Source organism: Pollicipes pollicipes, unplaced genomic scaffold (genome assembly GCF_011947565.3).
Source record: "Pollicipes pollicipes isolate AB1234 unplaced genomic scaffold, Ppol_2.1 Scaffold_5724;HRSCAF=6776_pilon_pilon_pilon, whole genome shotgun sequence".
NCBI classification, from domain to species: domain Eukaryota; kingdom Metazoa; phylum Arthropoda; class Thecostraca; order Pollicipedomorpha; family Pollicipedidae; genus Pollicipes; species Pollicipes pollicipes.
The window spans coordinates 6,038,988-6,058,241 of NW_023596746.1; the positions used below are offsets into that span (position 1 = coordinate 6,038,988).

A 19,254-nucleotide genomic window follows, 5' to 3' on the forward strand; every position below is an offset into this window, starting at 1 on the left:
AATGCTGCTTCCGAGAAACCAGGCGGGTGCCAAGCGTGAGCTGTAAAAAACAAGAATAACTTACATCATTATGAGCTTGCAAATCTTTAAAGGGCTGAGATTGCTTTGCCATGAAAAGAAAGATAATTCTGGTAAGTGATCTCTGGTCTGATCTGGTAAAAAGCAGGTAACTTTAAAGCTGCCTTGCTTCTGCACTGTGCACTGTGCAGGTGTTATGATTCCCTTTTTGTTGCGGCAGCTATGTGCTGTAATTGATGCGATGCTAATTTTGGTCAGATCTTTGCAGCTGCTGATCGTTCCACCCTACAGCTTTCAACAAAAGAAAACATCCCTTTGATATACGATATCTTTTTATGACTTAAATATCACATTTTTTAAGAGCTTCACATGTCATCTGCATGCAAAGCCCTGTTGGCCCGCTGCATTGGGTAATAAATAAATGACACCAGGGAATAGCACACTTCGCATAAATCATTATGACACAAAAACAAGATATCAAGGAAAGGTAGCAAACATGTGAAGGCCTTCAGATGCTGCTACCCAGAGTGGTCATAAGAGTTCTTTCAGATATACCTCAAGGTTGAACTGCTCCTCACAGATATCCATTGTGCGCTCCTGGTCACTGCACGGAAATGAGACAATGAACCAGCCATTTTAACACTGCTTTACCTCCCCGCTCTGTGCGTTTTTTTTCCCTGCTCTGTACGTACGCTCGCTGACAAACTGCGCTGGCAATGAACCAGCTGTTTCGCGAGTGAATCGAAATAGAGCATGCATGGTTAAAAAGCTGTACTGAGGTTTGGGACAGTTTGCGATCTCGCGAGCTTCCAATGGTCGGCGTGCGTCTGGTCGCAGGAGCATGACCACTAGCTGCACCGCTCGCTTGTCTGGCTCTGACCGGCCCAACTCGGCGGGAGTCGGCGGTACCTATGATCTGTTTCCCGTCCTGTTTCACCAACGCGCTTAACCAGCGCGCTGTGGGCCTACCGACTGGCGTAACTAGTGCGCCCCATCGACGCCAGCTGGCTGTCGCCCCCACCGCCGCCACCTGCCCGACCGGCTGCTGCCTGTCGCCTCGGTGGCGGTGCAGCGGTCTTGGACTGCTGCTGCCGCTGTTGCCCCGGATTTGGTATGCGGTGGCCGAACGGCCTACGAGGTATGCTAGTACCTGCTGCGCGACCATCTCAATACGCTGCAGTTGACCATCTCAATACGCTGCAGTTGACCATCTCAATACGCTCGACTCGGAGTGCGCTGGCATCTGCCTACGTCTCGGCCGGCGAGCCGTCGCTGCCCGGTGTTTTCCGTTCGTTCATCGAGTGCCGCACATCCGTCCGCGGCTCAGTGTCACGACCGGGCTGGTGAGAGGGCTTGTACGGAACGGTATCGTGACGCGCGACGAGGACAGCCTGATGGCTGACCGCGCCCGCCAGCACGGGCTGTGGCGTAGACGCCCGGAGCCAGCGGGCTGTTGCATGAACGGCCATATGACTACCCATAATGAATGAGTAGCTGGCTGGCCGCTCCTTGCTGCGTGGTCCCGAGTGATGGCGTTGGACCGAGCTCCAGACAGTTTGGTGTAATGTTTCTTTCAAAAACACTCCACGCGGCTTGTGTTCTGGGATCATCAAGCATTTTATGCGGACGCTTACACTCCAGTGAGCTGTGGGAATCAGCATACACATGGATTGGGTAAAAAGTTGGTATCTCACATTGCTTAATGCATCAATAGACAGGAACTCAGGAACTAATGTGGGTAGGAGGGAGGGAGAGTAGAGGCTAGGGCGGCTCATCCTCAATCATAAGAGCACGTAACATTACTGCTATGAACGTTGATTGTAGATACGTAACCGAGAAGGGCTGCCCGGCCCCCATCCTGGGAAATAATTCGGTAGCACATTTCAGTAGGTATGACGCTTGTCGTTTGACAGAATGCGTTGTACTGCAGTCGCACGGAAGGAATGGACTTGGCTCAGTTAGCAACGGTGGCTGCGTAGCTCTCGGATGCACAGTTCGGGTTCTCTAGCCGATTTTCGCTACCGCTGACCAATTGCGGTAACGTTCGTCTGCAACGCCCCGACATTGTTATCAGGTCTAGTGGTGGCCATGCCCAATGCCTGATTGGATGGCTGTATATACTGAGAAACGTAACATAGCATGATCAGTTTTACATGCTATTCACCCGTATGATGCGTACTTCTGCCTGCAATTATGGCTAAATTCGAGCATCGTTTATGGTTCTTAGCGTGCATATAGCTGTCCCCTCTGCTAGGTTCAATACAGTTCCTGCAACCACTGCTGACTTTTTACCGAAACGTTTGTTCCCATTTAAATGTGTGAATTTAATATACATCATCCTCTTGAGATACAACCGACTTCATTCGATCTTGGCTGGAGGAGTTTTGAATGCGGTAAACAGTCACGCAGCCGCATTAGCACTCCCTTTTTAAAGACTTCATCCGAACCTTTTGAATGGATAGATTTTGGTATCAGAGCTCATGCTAAGTATTGTTTGCTGTACGAGCCTGGATCCCTTCCATCCCATTGCGTAATTCCAGGTCAACGGCAGAATTCGATGGAGGAAAGTTCAACGTGCCGCAATGTGCAGCACGGTCCGTCCTGCTCTCTAACGTCACCTGACCTTTCGCGTGGCCGCCGCCACAGGCCGTAGGCCATGCCTGTCAAGGAGAAGTAGTGACTGCCGAAGCCGACTGGAACCCAACCCACCATGGGTAGCTGGACCAGAAGACGGGCGCTCCGCCCGAGCCATGGGACGGACTAAGTGATACAGGGCCAGTTAGATACCTGATAATGTTCAAGAAGCAGTTCAGCTCACCCACCTTTGTGCCATTCTCACACCTTACATGCAAAATAAAATAATTAGTCTTATTGCAAGCCAGGTGTGTATTTCCCTTTTCAGTTGGTGGAGACTTTGGTTCCCAGCTTGAGCACCAGGCCCTCCCCAATTTGAGAAGAAACTGGGCAACATCTGGCGAATAAACCATTTGCTTGAATGTATTGCGCGTAAGCCCTAATGTTTCTCAGTGCTCAGCTCCCCTCCCCTAACTTGACAGGGACATAGCCTTCCAGAACTACGCTCTTGTTGCAGGCACCTCATCTTGCATCATACCAACTTGTTAAGAATGTCAGCAACAGTCTGACGGTCTTAGCTCTCTCTGTTCAGTTAAATGCAGGACAAGGGGATTGGTGATAATGTGTACATAGTTTCTCAATTTCAGCTTAGAACACTACCTGATTGGCGATTTGAGAAGACTCTTTTTCTATTGACAAAGCCAGTGGTAAATTAATTATATCTATTAGAAATCAAAGCTAATTCTGACATAAACTTTGATAAGTATTGTAACTGAAAATCGCCTAGTCATGTGGTGTGGTCTAAACTCTCAGATATGTTGGGCTACATTTTCAGATAGGCATTATGAGCTAAATTTTTGGATGGACATTTGATGTTTACACGGCAGTCAACTTTACTCAGGAATGGAAGACACCCAAACATTACCAGAGTCCTGTCTCTGACTTTCAATTTTTGTGTCACACACGCATTTAGCATGTCCAAGCTAAGTGATGTGAAAAGTGAGAGCCGCAAAACTCAGGGGTAGAACCAGTGATTCCTTTTGATAAAGGATTGACTATCAAGTCTGGCTCAACCACCCAAGATCAATAAAAATAAGCACATATATTCATTCACACATTTACATCATCTACTCGTCATACAATACTAATGCATCCACACCCCCAATGCCACTGTCATGTCAACGTTAAAGAGGCCTGTTGAAATGTTCTAAACGTGATGTAAGGCTTTGAAGGTGTCTCAAACGGGGAGCGACATGACAGCATGCAACCAATATCAACCATTTCTGACCATCACCCTCGAAAGTACTCCCCTGCTACGTTTATCGGCTATATTTAAGTTATGAATTCGACAGAGGAATCAATGACAGGTCCATTAATCTTCTATTGCATATCAATGCATGGTTTTATCCGTGTACCAATAAGTTACGTCAGTAATGCGCTAGAAATGAGTATGTAGCAAGTTCTTCTTGTGTTGGTATTTTTTTCTTTTGTTGTGTCTAGAAGAAATCATAAATGCTCTTGAGTGGCGAGAAACTAGAATGGTTTAGCCGCACCCGGATTTTACGAGTTACTTCGGAGCAGTGATGCCGAGTTTATGAAACAGGCGTAAGAAGTCGTGAGTTACGCCGAAATTACTTCGGCCAGCCTGAAACAATAAGTAAATTCTCTTTATGAAACTGGTTACAGCTTGCGGTGATGTAAAGGTCATTTTGTTTTTATCATCAATCTAAAAAGCACTTTGGTGAAATGTATGCCCGGGTTTCCTTCCAAATGAACGACTTGATATCCTAAAGCCGTAACAAATGTTTTTTCAGATAGGTCACCGCTTTCGTCCAACCGTTGGCCACAGCTCAGGGTGAGCCGCGAACCGACGCTGCACGGCCTAGGGAGATCGGAACGCCTGGCGTCGAGCTTTTTGCTAACATTTGTAAGCGCGCATGTTTAAAGCTACGCTACATAAGCTGCGTCATTGATCAACTCTAGGTGATCAACTAGGTGTGGGCATACCCAGTTAATGCATATTGTTATCGCACTTCAATCTGCAACAAACATTCGCGGGAGCTAAATGTCTTTACAAAACCAAGATCAGAGTTCCGGCAAAGCTACCGAGTTCTTTCAGCTCAAAAAGAGGCCACTTGACCATTGTAAATTGAAGCGCGCCGGCAATTTATTTCATGCGGTCGTTTGACGCATTAGTTCTGCAGTTTATGAACAGAATTGATCTCGTGGTAGTTTCTGGCTTCTGTTCGAGTCATAGAACATGATAATAAAAAATAACAAGGAAAAAATCCCTCTTTGATATATGGGTCGAAGCCAGCATTATTTTTGGATGGTTTTTTTTTACTGTCACGGGCGGTTTTTAAAGGCTGGGCCTCCTTGTCAAGGCTCTGGCTGCGCTCCTGAGCGGGAGCACGTTGTCAAGCGTCATCGGATTCGGCAAATGGACGTGGGTCGTCGAGACGCGGAAGGCGGGGCAGGCTTAATAAACCGACCGTCGGTGAGGACCGCCTGCAGCTGGCGCGAGCGACCCGATCGGTCCTTGCGCGCACGCCTGGGGCATGTTGCTCTACTAGCGCAGCGGAGGACTGGTGGGCGAAAGTTGTGGTCCGAGGCCATGCTAAAGCCGTCCATGTCAGAGGGCTACCACAGCGGTAAGCTCCATCAGTAGGTCGGTAGCTGCTCCCACGACCAGAGCTAGGTACGCTTTCTGATGAAGAGCTTAAGCAGCTTAGTTCGTAATTTCATCTTTCTCCCAAGTTAGTAACAGGACAGCTGATCAGCACAAGAGTATTGATCGCGGCGATGGGCGCGACAACGTGGAAGCCCTTACCACCCCTGGACGGCCAGTCAGAGGGGATCCGGCCGAATGTGGAAACCCTCACCGGCCCTGGACGCCCAACCAGAGGGGATCCGGCCAAACGGGGAAACCCTCACCGGCCCTAGACGCCCAGCCAGAGAGGATCCGGCTAAACGGGGAAACCCTCACCGGCCCTAGACGCCCAGCCAGAGGGGATCCGGCCAAACGGGGAAACCCTCACCGGCCCTGGACGCTCAGTCAGAGGGATCCGGCCACACACCTCTCAGTTCACCGAAGTTGCTGGTCCTTGGACCGCATGGCCGCTGACCAGCTCTGGCTCCGACGTCAATGTTGTGCTACATGTACTCCACATTCACCTGCACAAGGTCGCCGTGCTATGCAGCACCTGCGTCCCATCTCCACCGAGACAAGGAGAGTGCGGGGCACGAAATGCCAGCCTCGTTACGCGCTCCTGTGGGGGACAACCGTCATCCCGGTAACGTAGCTCATCACAGCTGGTCGCAGCTCATCACAGCGACGCTTCCGGTGGGGCCTCAGGGCAGGCGGGCGAGGTGTGGACACTGCAGCCGGTAATGTTTGGCTGTCATTGACCGATCAGTTCCAAAAAAAAACAACAACAGATGAGACATCAAATAAAGAGAGACAGTGTAGACAGTATACGAGGCGGTGCATAAAATAATAGTTATATTGCTCGTGGACTACACATGAGAATCGCGAGATAGGCGCGATATTTCGGTCACATGCATTTATCGAAACGAGTATTTTTGTTTCTGTGCTATACGCCCGCGAACATGCACAGACTATTTCGTGCACACTATTGCACGGTCACCTAGGCAACCATGACGCATTTGAATAACGCAAAAATAACGTCAATCAAATCTTGCCAATCCATTAGCCATGCGGCGATCAAGGTCATGGCCCTTGTGACATCCAAGGCCCTTTTCACATCGCAGTGTGTAGCAGTCAGCCAAGCCGTGCAACAGCTAGGATATTCATTTCGGTACAGGCATGTGGCCGAAATATCACGTCTATGACTCCATTCACCCGTTTATTCTACGAGGAATGAGGCCATCAAACTGTCCCATCTATATGCATAATGCTCTTCGCAGATGCACCTAACAGCCTACGCAAAAAAACAGCCCGAATAGCTGAGGTCGCACTTGTCAGTTACGAAAATATCGCGCGGAACAGGTCAACGCGAGGCACAACTATGTTCTGCGCTGTATAAATATACGCAAGTAATAGGCTGGCGTTGACGCAATGCAGCGATGTTTCTCTTCCCACAGACGTCGCAAACTAACGGCACAACAACTCCAGGCGTCGGCCTCCTCTAACAAATTGTCCCACTTACCGTAAGTGCCCGTGCCAAAAAGCCGTCGCCGGTACATGGACCTGCTGACGCTGGCGCCGCGCGGTGTGACCGACCACTCAGGGGACGGGCCGACGCCCCGGCCGGCTGCCGGCCGCCGAGACGGCAGATGCGTGAGCTGGGTCGTCACGGCCCTCGGGGGGGGGGGGGGCAGACCGAGACGACCCTGGGGCGGTGGTTCTCCGAGCGTCGCCGCCGGCCACTCGCCGCCAGCCGCCTTCATTATTGACGCCCGGTCGCCGACAACACGACTGCTGCCGCCGCCGCCCCTGCCGCCGCCGCGGCCCACCGCGCGCTGCCGTTGGCGGAACAGGCTCCCGATATGACGGGCCGGCCGAGTTACGCGCTCGCCCGCCGCCGACTTCGTTCCCGAAAGTGGTCCGGCCGCGCGCTATGGCCGTGCTTAATGTCACCGGACGGTAGATATGGACCCGGGGTTAGTGTGGTGAGCGCGGGGTCGAGAGATCTCCGCCGCACGTTGCTGTGGACATGAGCGGCGGCCTGCCCGCTCCTCTCTCCCTTTCTCTTGCTCTCTTCCGAGAGCGGTCTTGAGCCTGTGGTTACTAGGAGTGGCTGGACACTTGGACAGAGCGCAGTCGCAGGGAAGCACTTACTGAGACCATCGATTAACACGCGCTCGGGGGGGGGGGCAAATTGACCCCCCGAAAGGTTTTTTCAGAATGGTTTCCGAACGGCACAGCGTAGCTGCGCCAAATGGTACCTAGCTGTAGACAATTGAATAGAGGATCGTTTAACATAAAAAATTAGATGTTCCTTGTAAGGTCGCTGACCTATGGCAGATCAAAATCAGGCCATGATTTCAGCGAAGGCAATTTCTAGGGAATTGTCCAATCTGATACAGTAACGAAGCGTTTGACGAAGCCATACATCTCTGATATGCTTTCTTGGGCACTACTAATATTGAATGAGCAAATGACTTTGACCTAAGGTCAGGTATGAAGGTCAGACCAAGGTCAAAACTCACCTGTTTTACTACTATAGGGCTTGCTGCATGGGGTAGTTTCTGGTGCTCATTTGGAATTTATTGACGGCAGGAGCCGCATTATACATCTTCCATTGACTTCTTAGAGGTAAGAAAAGGTCATTGACCTAAGATGCCCCGGGTCGACATTTTGTTCTATGAACATGCTGCCTAGCGTAATCTTTGTCGCTTATTCAAATGCAAAACTCCGAGCAATCTTGTGTGATTTTGATCGCCATGACCTAGAAAAGGTCAAAAAAGGTCACTGACCTCAAATCGGTTTCTGACCTTTTGCATAGAAATAGTTTCCTAGGTTTTGGGGCACTTTCGCGACCAACCAAGAATTTGACCTTGTTTGATCTTGTTTGTTATTTTGTTATTTTTATTAGTTTGACCTTATTTGATCTGAAGGTCACGACCTAGGAAGCTCAAACTTTGACCTAAGTGAGTTCACGTACAGGTCAAGACACCCTGCAAATTCGTTTTTTCTAGCTTTCTTAGTTCCCGAGATCTCAGGGTGGGGGTTGTCAAATTGACCCCCAACCGAGCGAAGGGTATCTAGCCGGCCACCCGGGCGCGTGTTAATTACTTGTACGATCGGGCTGAATGTGTCAGTTGCTACGCTTATCCTAATCTCCGCCAATATCAACGAGGTTTAAAAATTTTCAGCGCATAAGAAAGACTTATTGACTCTCCTACGATAAGTGCCACCATCATGACTCAATGTCAGTTTCCAAGATTTATGGGTAAATGAGAAGTGCGAGAGCTGAATAAGAAATATGTCCGATTTTAACAATATTTGCACACCGTTTGGGACCATTGTTTCTGCGCATCGCCATGGGCCATGTTAAAGTATGCTGCTGCCGGTGAGCCAGTCGCTGTTAAGTATACATAGTGACAGCCTTGAGCTGCTTTCATCGACCATGGGAGTAACACGCAACTCACAATATGCTGTCGACCTTATTGCCAAAATTTGGCTCTGGTGTTTTGGACTCGGAATGTAAGCACTGGCCAACAAGACGTATCTTGCGATGTGATGTGGTGTTAAATGGATGCAATAATATATGATACAATAAATAATACAACAATAAATAAATGCAACCGGTGAGGTGATAAAAAACTTGCGAATTATCCATTATGATCACGCAGATTAGATCAAAAGCCGACCTGAGCGGGCCAGACTCCATAAGGAACCCCTACAGATGAGTCTGTTCTACCGTTTGGAGTTCCAATTGCATGGCAGTCACATCAAAACATTACGAAGACCAAAAATATATGTGATGTAGCTGGTCGCGACGACACTAATAAAAGCTTACCCATTTCTCCGGGCCAAATTTATTTTCGCAAGGGCCGCAGCATGGCGCATTCTTGGCCGATTTCTGAAAGAGTGATGTCGGTCGGCTGCTGGTCAACTGATGGTGCGCGCATTGGTCGGACTTTATTGCGGTCGTCAATATTTGGTGTTTGCGAGCCGTGACCTTTGGCCAGTGCGGAGCTAACCATCCGCCGCTTCTCTGTCAGCGCTGCCCCGCGTGACCTGGGCAGCTCCGTGGCCTGGGGCGGTGACGGTGACCTGGCGGCGAGGTGACCAGGCGAGTACACTCGCGCTGCTCGCAGACGCTTTTGACTGGGTACAAATTTGTGAATACGGTGCAGGCGATCAGCATGAGTGTAGTGGATCAGAGCACAACGGAGAATGCGCCATGAATCCGTCTTCAGTGACTTGGATGAGTTGCTACCGCCAAGACCCAAACAGAAATGGCGAATACCTGTGTCTGATATGATCCAGAGCTTAAAAGATCGAGCAGAAAAGAAAAGTGAAATGTCTGCCTCCGAGGAAAAGCTTCTTTGCTCCCGAACATGACGAGTGATGAGCTCACAACCTTTATGAAAGAGACCATGGGTAAAACGAAAAAATATAGGAAAACAACCATGGCAATAGAAGTGGACGCCATGAACAAAAAGCTCAGTTCAGTTGATCAGAATATTGGGTATGTAGAAACCAAACCGCACATGAAAGAATGAGGGTTTTATGGACTGCGAGATTCACTGAACATGTCAGAATAACACCAATGTTTGACAGAACATGCAAAACCTTGATGCAAACGATCGCAATGTTTGCTAATTCAGCGTAACTGATTCTTTGAAGCAATGAAAACATCGAGAAGAAAAAACTGCGGATATTTTAGACAAAAACTTCCCAAAGCTCTCGTTCAACCTTTTTGACAGTGACGTAGTATATCGCCTTCAGAGTGATGAAAATGCCATTTGTAAATTAGCTTGAGCAAGTACAAGAAACCACATCTACAAAGAACGGCTGAACCTGGACAACAAGGCCGGACCGGACCAGACCGAACCGGACCGAACCCAACCGAACCCAACCGAACCGGACCAAACCCAACCGAACCGAACCGAACCGGACCCGAACCGAACCGAACCGAACCGAACTGAACCGAACCGAACCGAACCAAACCAAACCAAACCAAACCAAACCAAACCAAACCAAACCAACCAACCCAACCCAACCCAACCCAACCCAGCCCAACCCAACCGAATCAAACAGAACCGAGCAGAACCAGGCCGAAGCAAACCCAATCGAACTGAACCGAGCCGGACCGAGCTAGACCGGACATTACTCACTGTCCTAGTAATATTTGATCCGCCTACAGCCTGGCACAAGCCAACAAGTAGCTTGATGCGCTACTTATCCGGTGGCATACGATTTATAAATTCAGGTTGACCTTGTATTTAAGTTATACACAAGGCCGGGAAACAAGAAGTGAAAAGCTGAAGCCTCCCTTTGCAAAAGTGGCTGCTTTGGAGAGAAAGGGACACAATATCGTGACCAGAGTCAAGCCCAGCGTGCATTATCCAGCGTGTTTGGGAATGATTTAACGTCAAGCAGGGCGACCAGTGGCCACCAGCGCCGTCTGCCCAGGAAAACGTCATTGGTGTAACAAAAAGGGTCATTTCGCTTTGGATGGATGGATTTGGATTTCGCTTCGCTATATGTCGATGTACACATAAACACCCTGCCCTCAAAACCATCTAAGCGCAAACATAATAATTAGGCCGAAATAAGGTCACAGTGGCGAGGAGTAAACTGATAATGAAAGCTATCAGCATTGCTTTCAAGCTAGCTATTTCGTTTCTAAAATGCAGCCCACACAGGCATTCCGTTTCATTCAGTGTCATACTGCGCATTTCGCTCAAATGGGTTTTTCCATACAACTTTACGAGGTTTATATACCGAATCTCAAGCGGGTCAGAATGCTGCATAGTTAGATTATATCATGTTGGCCTCAGTGCATTCTTCCGCTGCTGCCAGCCTGGATTCAAGGTGCTTTGTTTGCTTATCATAGGCCAATGCACACCAGCGGAATATCCAGGGGTGGTAAAAATGTACATTCTGTACCGAACGGATTTCTGGAGGCAAATTGTCGCCAGCAGCATAATGCGATATCATATGACATAAAATGGAGATGAAGTCCATGCGTCAACACGAATCAGCCTTTCACCAAAAGCCCTTTTCATCAACGCAATTTTCAATATCACGCAGACAAGCAAAACGCGCTATTATACAATGTCTTTCAGCTAACGTCAAGTTAATGCTGCTGCCAGGGAGCAGGTGCACTTGCCCTTGTCTATAGGACAGCCCAATGACAACAGTGGTCTTCTTCCACCCTCGGGACTTGCCGGAGCCTCACATTTAAACTCGATCTACGGCTGAGTTTGCTTTCCTCGATCGTAAAAAACAACAAAAACAAAACAACGAAGGAACTTGATAGCCAGGGCAGCAGAATGCATAGCAGAATTCGAACCAGCGGCAGGCACCACTGGGGAATAACCCCACTATGCGGGCCAGTTCAAGGACATGCCCCTTTGAAAATCACGTGTGCGTTTCGAGCCCGATCTCAACAGTCATCAAACTATTCACCATACCTTCGGTATGCTTCAAGCCTGGCACGGCATGTGTTGCCTGGTGGGCACCCTTCGCCGTGCCCAACAGGCAGATTGTATTGAAATTTGCTAGTAAACTCACACCAGGCGGCTGGTCCTTTCTGAACAGCATATTCGCGTTGACGAGAGGGAGAGGGGGAGGGGAGATGCGACGCCCCGTGCAGTGTTCTGAGGATACCAATTCTGCATACTGTGCAGTCTCGCTCAGATCTTTGATGGCCTCTGGGGCATCCTTTGAGCGTGTGTTGACGCCAAACACGTGTCTCTAGCAATTCTGGTTTCGGAGTAGCGATGTTTTTTTTTTACGAGCGCTGCCAGACGACCCGAGGCCGGCGGGTGAGGCGGGCGACAAGCGGCGATTCTGCGGACGGCACGCGGAGGGCTGACACTGTTGCATAAACAAAGCCCTACATTATAAGTGAAGGCTCGAAACAGATCAAACTACACACCGTCGTACTCCTAATTAGACAAGGGACACGTCTCTTTATGTTCCATGTCTCTACATTGCATGGCTCCGTATACGTGAATACGCAAACTTAAATAGTTTGATTTTCAGGAAAATCTGAACCCAGACTTAGTTTAATGAGGTCAGCTAACAAGAAGGTCTAACTAATCACGAAACCACGTCAGTGGGATCTTGCTAATCGAAGAATCCCGTTAAAGACAGTACACTTTTTCGCAAGGCTCCACGTTTGCAAACTAAGAAATAGTTTGCAAACGTCAAGGAATCGTTCCGTCCCCCTCAGCTCGCGTTATGAAAACCAGCAAGTCAGGGTAAGTGATAAAATGGTTGGTTACCGTCCTTTCTTAATGATTTTGCATACGCTGGTGACAAATTTGCATTTCAGATCATGTAAGCATCAATTGCTATTGCAAAAGGACATATTTTGTCACTAAAATCCAAACATTGGTGGAAACTTAATCAGCAAGCCAAAATTGCCCTGTGCATGATAAGAAGCATCCAATTCTAAGCCTACCTGCGATGCTTACCATGTATAATGCAGGAAGGTCAAAGGAAATTAATTCCTGGGGCTCTTCCCAACTTCCATGTTGGGCTGGGTCCGCTCAATGCTGATTTCCCCTCCCCCAGCACATCTAGTTGGAATATTACAAAAAATATGAGAAAAAACTAACTTAAATACAAAACCATCTACTTTGGTGTTGGCTTATTGAACAGTATTCATGAATTGCTACCTCCCCATAACCATGCATAAAAATTGGCACTTCAGTCATTATACCACTCCCACACAAGCTATATTGATTTCTACTATCTATGTAGGCTGCGCAGAGGCAGACTGTCTGCTGTCACAGGCTTTACTTAATATATACAGCTTTTTTGCTAAGGGTTCGATGGGGAGACATTTTCTTTTTAATATTGGCAAAAACAGTAACGAAATATACCATATTTGCGTCCATGCAATGCTATGCTCACAAGTGCAAATATAATATGCATATGAATAAGCACTGCAGGATAAATCATTTCCAGAGCTTTCCTGTTACAGTAGGAGTGCTACCATCAGCAGTCAACATTGTCCTCAGAGGCAGCCAAATACCAGCCTTTCTATTGAACTCATAGGGCACTTTGACCACAATACCACAAAACCACCTGTTATTGCAAGTAAAGCTCTTGGGGAAAGGGGAGATGGCAATGGAGCCTGTTTCCCCTGCCCCCTCACTGCCTGCATTTGCTACACCTCACTCCTCCCTTTTCATTGCCTTCCAATTGCCTACATTATTGGCTATCATATAAGTTTCAAGCAACTAAGACTCACGTTAGCAAAAGCTTAAGCTGTAATTAATTTTTCAAACGCTATCAAAACATTGATGAAATAATTGCATTTCCGGGGGGGGGGGCGTAGCTCTTGAAAATATGTTTCAATAGCAGTGAAAAATTATACAATCTACCCTGAAATATGGATGTCTCCTAGCTTGCCATATTTCTTGACAACCTCAGGAGAAGGTATGGAGCCCTGGGCTGAATAGGAAACTAGATACAACCCTGATTTGTAAGTCTATGTGCCTGGTAACCATTCTCAATCAGAACAGGAGAAAGGCCCCTTTCATGAGGAAGATCATCAGACTTCAACTCGAACCCATGAACCTTTTCAAAGGGAAGACGGCTGGTCGATTGTGAGTGCTGCAGCAAGTCGACAGCCTTTTCGGTGTCTTGAAAGGGCGGTGTGGATAATCGCAGGTCAATTTTTACCTTGATCGGTTCATCTCGCCGACTTACCCTGAACTGTCCATGCCACTCACTGCTGAGGACAGGATGGCGAATCGTGGCACCGCTAACGAAGTAAGCGAGGCCAAAAAGTAAGACCCAGGCAGGTATTCCCAACGCGGTAATGCGAATGCCGCTCGTAAGTTCGCAGTGCGTTGAAGACCACCGCCCACCTCATATCAGCCGCATCGCACGGATTGAAACATGTCGTTGCAGGCAGATGCATCCCCACATCTAGATCCTGTTCAGTTTTTTGTCCTGTCTTGTTCGGGGCACTGAGAGTCGGCTGGTAAAAACAGCGTCTCGGCCGACCGGCCGGGCCGTAAGAAATACCCTGATTTGTCGCCGATCTGCCTCCGAACCGACAAACCAACTAAAAATCATAGATTATTTATGTCGCCGGGCTGGGATGAAACCTTAAGAAGATATCATGGTGACGTATAGTACGGTAAAGAGTCTTGACGGGAAGGCTCGTTGGTGTTGTGTGATGAAATATATTACCATGGATGCATAATATCTATGCATGGGGACCTCATGATATGTCTCGCAGAGTGTACTGTATTATTTCGTCGTGGCTGTCACCAAAATCGTCTGTTGAAATATTTTTTTTTGCACCAAGCTTTGCATGAATCTTTGCCTTTTTGTCGCCGATCTTATCCAACAAGCCAGAAGATTTTACCGCCCCTGGGAATACCGCATCGTAGTAGTAAGACATGGTTTGGATCGTTGCAATGACAAAATGCGTTTTGAAACGCATATCGCAACGCAAACGCAAACGCAAACGTTTGCGAGGTACAAAAACCGTATGATAGCATGATGCTATACACACAGTTGATGATTGCGGCCAGATGAAATAATGTTTTTTTTTGCATGACCTTTCCGGTTCAATGCAATTGTGTATAATTGGGGACAACATTCGATATAAATTTAGAGTTGGGCTACCAAACCTAAGGGCGCTGTCGTTCCTCTTTTTTGGTGTCTCTGAAAACAAACTATGAATCACCGGATATTTCTAGATAGCCCATAATGCCTTTATTTAACAGCCGACTGTCATAGGACATACACAATTCAGCTTGTGACGCACGTTTAACGTTACGTTATAACGTGCGTATTACGTATTATTTATTATTACGTATTACATATTATTTATTATTACGTATTACGTATTATTTATTATTACGTATTACGTATTACGTATTATAACGTATTACGAAACGTTATAAACGTTTCATACCCGAAGAGACTAGCGTTCAACTCGGCTCTCAGATAAGGCTTCAGTCTCTTGATTTGATTTGACGAGACTTAGGTCACATTGACCGATGAAAAATTATAAGTGCATGATGGAGCTGTTTCAAGCACATTCCGACACGCTCTTTTCCCATCGATGGGAGGTTATTAGCCATTTAGGAGCAATGTAAGGTAATTGGGTTTGAGCTGTACCAATTTGACCCAAAATATCCAGTTTGGAACACCAAAGGTAAGCTGGACGTGCATTCATTAGTTCCATTTTTCGTGTTACAAAAGCAGTTTCGCCGCGTCTGCTTTGTTATGCTCCGTCTTTTCCTTTCCTCTCCTGCCAGGCAAAGGTCAGAAGAACGCGAAAACCGACAGCCCGGCCTGTAGCGTGACAGATGCCGAGCCAACTAACCGCGTGCGTCTCCACATTAATATGCGCGTTCGACGACCCTATCACGAGGCAGCGCCGGGCCACTAGCGCCGTGTCCACCGCGGGTCGCGGGCCTGCGGCGGGCGGCCGGCCGAGTGCTGGGGTCAGGGAGCTGGGCTCGCCTGAAACCGTTCCGCGTGACTCTGGCCAGACGTGCCGACCGCTGCCTGCTGGGACGTGTCAAGTGGCTACGCCCCGACCGAAGTAAGGAAACAGAGCTGGTACGTGCGTCCATTTATTGAACCAGCAGGCGTTGTCATGCGGCGGTATGTGGCGCTGGCACCAGAGCCCGTGTACCGGGGTGTGCGGTGTTCCTACCTCTCCACGCATTCTGCACACATCATCATGACAACCAACACGCATTCAAACCGTTCGATGTACGAGACAACGGCTGAGGCCGGTGCATTTGTGAGGACATACAACCGTGGTACATGATATTACATTGGCCCACGCATGCGTATATGGCAGCCCGTGCATGGTAAATAACAACATTTATTAGATAATATGCGACTTCCATCCACGCTGTGCAGGAGACTTTCATGAGGAGGTTCTTGCCTAATGGATTCGAATGGTTTCAAGCTTATATACCCATCACATTAGAATCACATCACATAGGCATCTTATCTAACTTCCCTCCGCCACATTAATGCACACCCTGGCGTCTGATCTGCCATCCTAACCGCATTGGATCAAAATTTCACCACCACGGGATGCATAAAAAACGAGGTCATTAAAGTAACCTTTGGCATGTACAGGCATCCATAAACCCTGTACACAGCTCACATCATGCTGCGGTTTAGGAGTGATGACCGAACAAAATATGTCGAGCAAGTGTATATGTTCTTCCTGCACAGGCCGCACAATTAAAGTCAATAAAGTTAATTGAAGTGCATAGGCTTATCTGAGCGCACGAGTGAGGCACAACATAGACAGATATAATCAATGGCGTATTTACAGGAAACCAAGGACGGCTATTGAAAGGGGCAAGCTCATTGTGTGGAATTTGCAAAGAGACGCTCTTGCACTGGATAAGCGAAATAGGTTTTAGCAGTGGTATAACTTGTTCGTTATTGATTCCTGTTTAAATATTTGGTCTAATTTCTTTGAATGCATACACAATCGAGATGCTGTTATGCGCATCACTTTTATGCAAGCCACGGCCACGTATCGAGAGTTATCGTTGATATGGATGTTTTCTGCCCAATAAGCGTGCTTTTTACAGCAAGGATTAGATTTTGGTCTCAAATTCAGCTTTCGAACAATACAAAATCATGAGCACATAGCATAATGACACCATTGCTCTCCATCTTCAGTCGCAACGCCACGGACCAAAATGTCATCCTAATGAAAGTACTGCCTTTCGATTAACGCAAATAACCAGGGTAGTCCACGCGCACTTAAAACCTAATGACTAGCTGCTATTTAATGCTGCCATTTAACTAGTCCCGAGCCAGCCCACAGCTTCCCATGATTAATTAAGCATAACGAGAAACCCCATCGTTTAAGAAAGGCTCATAGTAAACCCAAACTCGAAGTAAAATATCCCCCCCCCCCCAAAGAAAAAGAAGCCGGATAAATAGGTGGGTATTTCACAACTTCCAACGTATTTAACTTGAAAACTACTTTTTTGGAAGGCCAAATCGTTATATGTGGCCCACGAAGACGTTGTTCTTAAAGTTTTTCTGTGAAAAAGCATTTGCTGCCCATACCACAACAAACTTTGCTTCGAAATATCAAGCTCTCTTCCCAAAACAAGATCTTTCCAGCCGATGCTTTCAGGGAAAGCATTGGACACATTTGAGTAGATGCATGGCGGCACAGGACCGAAACATCGCCACACACCGGACGCCTAGGTGACTGTGCTGGACGGCGTTTGCCTGCACCTCACTGTTACGGCATGTGGCGACGTAGCGGATTCTTGCAGTGAAGTTCTGGTGGTCAGAAAGGAAACTGACCCTTAATCTCCGCAAATGGCGAGCTTTATGACGCAATGTAGATTACAATTTCGCTCAATCGACCGCGAAGAGTCTGCGGCGGGGTAAATTTGCATTCCATCCGCCAAGATGAGGAATTCATCGAATGTCGTGAGATGAGATTTTGGCCCTATTTGTTGACCTCATATGGACACCAGCCCAACTGTGTCTGTTCCTCCTGTAAGTGGTGACAGCTCGCCAAGTTTCGGACATACTGGTGTTTCGGCTGTAAATGGGGTGCCCGTGTAGTACCGAGACCAATGCAGCAAATCTCCCGTACCCTGCGATCCCGTACCATCGGTTGCAACCCAAGAGAAACAGATTGTCATGCGTTTTCACGCGATCTCAGTTCGGTAAGTGACTTTCATATTGTTTGATGTCATACAGCAGAGCATGATACACAAAACGGAAATGATCTGAGTACATAAATAAAACCCACTTTGCCACCCATAATATACGCTAAGTCGGCCTACTCAGAAATCGAACACGTGCCAAGTGGCAGTTTTACCAAACACCGCTAAACTTGACTCGTCGGCGAGACCCGTGCATCCTTTGTGTTTCAGACGACCACTGGCACATCTTACGTATCAGCCGTGGTGAAGAGGACTGGGGCTCACAAGGCTGCCCTTCGTCCACTTCGAGACTAAAGTATCCAGCCGCTGCCTTTTCGTCAAGATTGTGCCTTATAACAGGAAATCCTAATCACGACATCGCGCGAGAACTCTCCACCAACGGACCGGCCGCGCCTGGCTCGTTTCACCGGCGCTCAAGGCGCGCCGTCTAACCCTCCTGATAGTGTGCATTGTCCTTGAACAGGTAGACACACCAGAAGATGACGTTGAAGCCGAGATATAAGATGGGATACGCGAGCCGGATGAGCCTCTCTAGGCGATTAGCCATCACGTCCCAGGCGATATCGTCGCAAACTTTCTGGAACGGGAGGCACGTGTCAGGCGCGGGCGCGGCGCAGCACGACCACCAGCAAGACACTTCTGCTCAGCATACGATGTCCGACCCTGTGCGGTCGTGGGGGACGTTGGCCAGCCGGCAGTCACGTGAAGCTGGCCAGGCCTTGCTGGGCTCTTCCAGGCAGGGTGTGGTCAAGTGGGAATTACTCGGAAGCTCTTCCGCTCTAGACCACATAGCGCATATATCGACGCGGTCCTTGAAGTCAGTTCCGACCGATTTTCACGTCACTGCATTGATTGTGATGTAGAGTGTTCTCCTAAAAGCTGGAAAACCGCTGATTAACTACAGCTAAACGGGGAAGTCGCTACCTCCCCGGCACCACAAAAGTATGACCAGCAGCGCAGTGCACGCTGGGGCCTGACCCATTTCACCCCCGTCGGCAGTCAGGGCTGCCCGTCGTCGCGGCGCTTACCCAGCGCCAGGCGCCAGCCGGGGCCGACGGCAGAGAACGCTGGAAAAGGCATCGACGGCAGAGGACGGTGGGAAGAGGACCGACGGCAGAGGACGGTGGGAAGGGGACCGACGGCAGAGGACGGCGGGAAGAGGGCCCATAGCAGAGAACGGTGGGAAGAGCATTGACGGCAGAGGACGGTGGGAAAAGAGCCGATGGTAGAGGACGGTGGGAAGAGCTTCGACGGCAGAGGACGGTGGGAAAAGGGTCGATGGCAGAGGACGGTGGGAAGAGGGTCCGTAGCAGAGAACGG

General features: G+C 48.5%; 1 protein-coding gene across 1 annotated transcript in view; it reads right to left on the reverse strand.

Annotated features, from left to right (window-relative positions):
- Positions 1-17,723: 17,723 nt before the first annotated feature.
- Positions 17,724-19,254, reverse strand: part of LOC119102373 (glycine receptor subunit alpha-2-like) — a 29,110-nt gene continuing 27,579 nt past the window's right edge. Inside the window, exon 9 of the mRNA XM_037225742.1 lies at positions 17,724-18,511. Coding sequence (XP_037081637.1) covers positions 18,362-18,511 — 150 coding nt within the window. The 3' untranslated portion in view covers positions 17,724-18,361. The remainder of the gene's footprint in view (positions 18,512-19,254) is intronic.